The sequence below is a fragment of the Setaria italica genome, chromosome IV (genome assembly GCF_000263155.2).
Source record: "Setaria italica strain Yugu1 chromosome IV, Setaria_italica_v2.0, whole genome shotgun sequence".
NCBI classification, from domain to species: domain Eukaryota; kingdom Viridiplantae; phylum Streptophyta; class Magnoliopsida; order Poales; family Poaceae; genus Setaria; species Setaria italica.
In genome coordinates, this window is record NC_028453.1 from 30485296 (window position 1) to 30490164 (window position 4869).

Consider the following 4869-nt stretch of genomic DNA (forward strand, 5'->3'; position numbering starts at 1 on the left):
TGATACAGATTGAAAAAAATGAGTACTAGCAGTGAAGGTGAATGCTCACAAACTGTAGATCAGATCTCAGAGCCTATTGAAATAGAAGATGATGAAGATCCTATTGAAGAAGATGAAGATGGTCCTACTAGTGGTGCAAAGAGGAAGCTCACCTCAGTGGTTTGGAATGAGTTCAAGAGAGTTAAGTACATGGGCACAACAAAGGCAAAGTGCATATATTGTTTCAAGAAGCTATCAGGTGAAACAAACCATGGAACTAAGCACTTACATGATCATTTGAAGTCGTGTACACTTAGAAAGATCAAGACAGCAGGGAACAAGACTTTGTCACAATCCTGTTTGAGGTTTGGTTCCACAGATTCAGGAGGTACCATTCAAGTTGAAAACTACACATTTGACCAAGATGTAGCTAGAAAGGAACTTGCTGCAATGATAATTCTACATGAGTATCCTTTGAGCATGGTTGACCATGCTGGTTTCCAGAGGTTTGCAAGTGCGCTTCAGCCACTATTCAAGATGGGTACTCGGAATACATTAAGGTTTGTTCCTTACTGTTTGGTCTTGCTACCATTGTAATTTTTGTATTCATTTTTTAATATTCCTTCAAAATTTTTAGGAAGGATATTGTGATGCAATATGAGATGGAGAGGGAAAAAGCAATTGAATATATGGCTGGTATTGATTCAAGGGTGGCCATAACTACTGACTTGTGGACGTCTGACAACCAGAAAAGGGGCTATATGGCAGTCATAGCCCATTTCATCGATGAATCTTGGACTTTGAGAAACATTATCATAAGGTACATGTCCTGAAATCTGTTTTTTGCACATGTTTTACTGATTTTTGCACATGTCCTACAATCTGAAATCTGAGTACATATGTTGTTATATGTGTAGGTTCATCTATGTACCAGCTCCTCACACATCTGAAGTGATTGGTGAAGAACTATATGAGTCCTTGGTTGATTGGAACCTTGATGAGAAGAAATCCACAATTACCCTTGATAATTGCGCAACTAACGATGCGGCAATCCCTTATTTGGTGAGAAAGATTGGAAAAGGTAAGCTTATAAATGAAGGGAAACTACTACACATGCGTTGTTGTGCTCATATTCTTAATTTGATTGTTAAGGATGGTCTAGAACATATTAAAACTGCTATTGAGAATATCCGTGAAAGTGTGGCTTATTGGACAGCAACACCAAAAAGGATAGAGAAGTTTGAGGAGATAGCTAAGTTTGTTAAGGTTAGTTTGGATCATAAGATAAACCTTGACTGCAAAACTAGATGGAATTCAACCTTTAAGATGCTTAGTGTTGCAGTCCCCTATAAAGCTGTTTTCATTAGAGCAAGTCGTGTTGATAAGCAATATACATGTTTGCCTAGTGAGGAGGAATGGAACTTTGCTGCTGATGTTGTAGAACGGCTTCGAGTGTTCAATGACATAACTTTGTTGTTTTCTGAAACTGAATATGTTACTGCCAACATATACTTCATAAAAATTTGTGAGATTAGGAAGAAAATTAGACAGTGGTCAACTTGTGGCAGTACAAAGATTGAAGAGATGTCGGTTAGCATGATCACCAAATTTGGCAAATATTGGTCAGACATCCAAGGACTGATGGGTATTGCAACCCTTCTAAATCCTTGTCTCAAAAAATTGAGCTTGCAGATGTGTTTTGAGTGGCTAACTGGTACAACTGGTTACATTTGTGAGGATAAGGTTTCTGAAATCATAGATCTGTTGACTGAATTGATGATTGAATACCATGTGGAAGAAGACTGTGACAATAGCGAATCAACAGCTGCTGCAGCTCCAACTGAAGACATGGAATTCTTATCTTCATTTAGTGCAAGAGTTGCTAGTACAAGGCCATCTGCTGTGTGATTCAAATCAAAACTAGATCGCTACTTAGAAGATGAACTGGTATCTCTGGAAACTAAGGGTTTCAAGGTGCTGGATTGGTGGAAGGTGGCTGGAGTATGTTATCCAACCCTGAGAAGGATAGCAAAGGATATTTATGCAATTCCTATCACTACAATAGCATCTGAGTCTGCATTCAGTACCAGTGGGAGAGTACTTAGCGAGCATCGCAGTAGGTTGACTTCAAAAATGATAGAGGCTCTTATGTGCTCAAAAGATTGGTTGCGGAATAGTACAAAAGTATGTCCATTCTTCTGTTTTGTAGTTTGGTTCTCTTTACTTTGATTTTATCCTAATTGCTAGTTTTCCTTTTTAATTGACAACAAGGAAAAAGAAGCTGCCACCTTCTAGTCTTGCCTCCAAGATATTCAAGAGGGTCTCCAGGTGTGCACATATTTAGATTATTGTGCTCTTATTCTATTATTTTAGAGTATAGACACATACTAACTCTTGTTGTACTGCCTGTCATGCCATACAGGAACTTGAACTTTGAGCAAAGCAAGTTGTCTCCAACTCCAAGTAAAGGAAACCAACATATCAACAAGACAACAAACGACTAGCATGTTTGTTGAATTGTTGTCCTATATATGTTCACTGCAATCAACTTCTTTTGGCTATGTAATGACTTATGACAAAATGACTTTGTGTGATGGTTTTATGTAACTGGTGGTTGCAGTAGAGATTATTATATGCTATTATTTGTCTAATTTTATGTGCTTTGGTACTGGTGGTTGCTATTGAATTGTTGATTTTCATGTGCGTAAATAAACTATTAGCAGGGTACGGGTGACCCGCCGGGTATGATTTACCCAGCCGGGTATGGGTCTGGAGTGGGTACGGGGATTCTGGCGGACTCAAATTTTTATGGCGGGGATGGGTATGGGGCGGCCATACCCGATGGGGATTTACCCATTGCCATCCTTAGGCTGATGGGAAATATCGAGACGACAATTATAAGTACTCCAGCATTCTCTAAGTTAAAACTTTAAATGTATTCTCTTTGAATAATTAGATCGGTTTTTAAAAAAGTATGACTTGAATTGTGTTCAAAGTAATTTCAAAATAATATAACTTTGTCACGTTTTATAAACATTTTTTTACCATACCTACGACTACGAGATAGTGTCCCAACTCCAAAGTAAAGGCACACGACGCGATCCAACAGTCTCAACAAACAAAAAAACATAACTGGATGGATTTACATGCAATTCATATATACTATCTATTAATCAACACTTAAATTAGTGTATGTAATACACCATGCTAAGTGTTCCTAGTTGTTGATTCATTTCAGCGTGGATGGCTAGATTATAAACATTTTTTCTCTCTGCCCCATGCATGGTAATATAGGTAATAACTTGTAGAGTTACCCTCTTTTCATACCAAAGAGATATGCATGGTATAGGTAATAAATGGTAAAATTGCAGAACATTATATCTATAATAGACGATAAAGGCAAATTAGTACGGTGAACAATATCGCCAACGATCCAAACAACCCGTTTAAGATGGTGTTGGCGCTAGAAATCGGTCAACCGAATCCCAGCGTCCGACACACGACCCGGGAGAATCTGCTTAACTCCTGTTCGGGTGATTGCCCTGGTGCGGTTCGCGCGGCGTGCCAGCCAATCTGACCTGTTGATTGGCAAGGAAGAATACGTGTCAGGTCCAAAAATCACGATCGGCTAAGTTTCCGATCTCGAGAGAGTTTATCAGCGAATCGGCCGATTTGCTGTAATAAAGAAATCGGCTATGAGGCAGCCGATCACTATAGCCTTGTAGACAGAGAATTACTAGAGTAATCGATACAACGCTATGATAACAACACTAGGAACAGATCTAATCGGCAATAGATGAATTTAAATAGCAGAACGTGAAGGAAGCCGAAACTACCAATTCCTAGCTGGATAACTGGTGATAGAACTAGAAAGACAGGTAAAACCTATGATTCTAGAAAATATCGATAACTAGTGAATAAATCTAAACGAAACAACAACGATACGCCCGAAGTTAAAGCTTAGATATTACTCGATAAGCGGAACTTACAGAATCGGCCGGAGATCAAGCTGATGCAGCCCTGCCAACCCGCACGAACTCGTGAAAAAGAGAAAAGTACTGACGAAGTCGTCTGCTTGAAAGTAAGTACAAGGAAAAAGTAGTATGTTGTATTGATTTGTTGATCATTACAGATTTACAAAGGTAGCTATTTATAGCCCCGTACAGATGACTTCTTAACCGACTAGAATTCTATCCCTAATTCAAACAGAAAACGAATATTTACAAGCACGATTCGTGCTAGGTTGGTTACTCTACGCTTCATGGGCTGATCTCCCCCTTATCCTTTTATTCCTTTCCAAGCCCATACAGGCCCAATTAACCCAACCTCCTAATCGGTCGATTCCTTATCGGCAAAAGGCAACCGATTGGGACCCCGGCACGTTCGACCCGAAGCGAGACAGAAGTCATCGGCCGATCTCGCACTGTAGTACCATTCGACCGATTCCCAACTGTGCTTCTCCGATTCCCTCTCTTCTTGGCGCCGATTTTACTAGTGACGAAATCTGGCGTCAACACATGCCCCCCAGTTTCGGAGTAAAACATAGTCTTTTACTTCGAAATTCTTTATAACCTCCCCTCCGAAACGGCCGCAATGAAAATATCCTTCCGTTTCGTGGTCTTCCAGCTGATGATTGCAATCTTTTCGAAACGGGCGCCCACGACAGCCACTACTCCCGAAAAACTCGAAACGCCGGCGCGGTGAAAATTCCGTTTTTACCCTCCTTCAGGCATCCTTTAAATAGCGCTTCACCCCTGCACTTCATCTTCAAGCTCACATCTCTCTTTCCCAGCGCGCGCGCCCTCTTCTTTCTTCAGCATCTTTCCCTTGCCGCCGAAGCATTCTAGCGCCATCCTTCTGCTACTTTTTCCCCTTCTCCTCCAATGGCGG

The 4869-nt window shown here is 40.5% G+C and overlaps 1 protein-coding gene across 1 annotated transcript; it reads left to right on the forward strand.

Moving 5' to 3' along the window:
• The first annotated feature begins 429 nt into the window (after positions 1 to 429).
• Positions 430 to 1887, forward strand: LOC105914232 (zinc finger BED domain-containing protein RICESLEEPER 2-like). Its single transcript, XM_012845285.1, has 5 exons — positions 430 to 539; positions 617 to 799; positions 897 to 1041; positions 1132 to 1245; positions 1672 to 1887. Exons 1-5 carry the CDS (start codon positions 430 to 432, stop codon positions 1885 to 1887), a joined length of 768 nt encoding a protein of 255 aa, XP_012700739.1.
• The last annotated feature ends 2982 nt before the right edge of the window (positions 1888 to 4869 follow it).

Excerpts from the sequence above, each read along its gene's own strand:
- LOC105914232 (XM_012845285.1), top strand. The coding sequence starts at position 430 with ATGATAATTCTACATGAGTATCCTTTGAGCATGGTTGACCATGCTGGT. Across the intron at positions 540-616 it reads GGTACTCGGAATACATTAAG|GAAGGATATTGTGATGCAAT; the intron begins GTTTGTTCCTTA and ends CAAAATTTTTAG. Across the intron at positions 800-896 it reads TTGAGAAACATTATCATAAG|GTTCATCTATGTACCAGCTC; the intron begins GTACATGTCCTG and ends TTATATGTGTAG.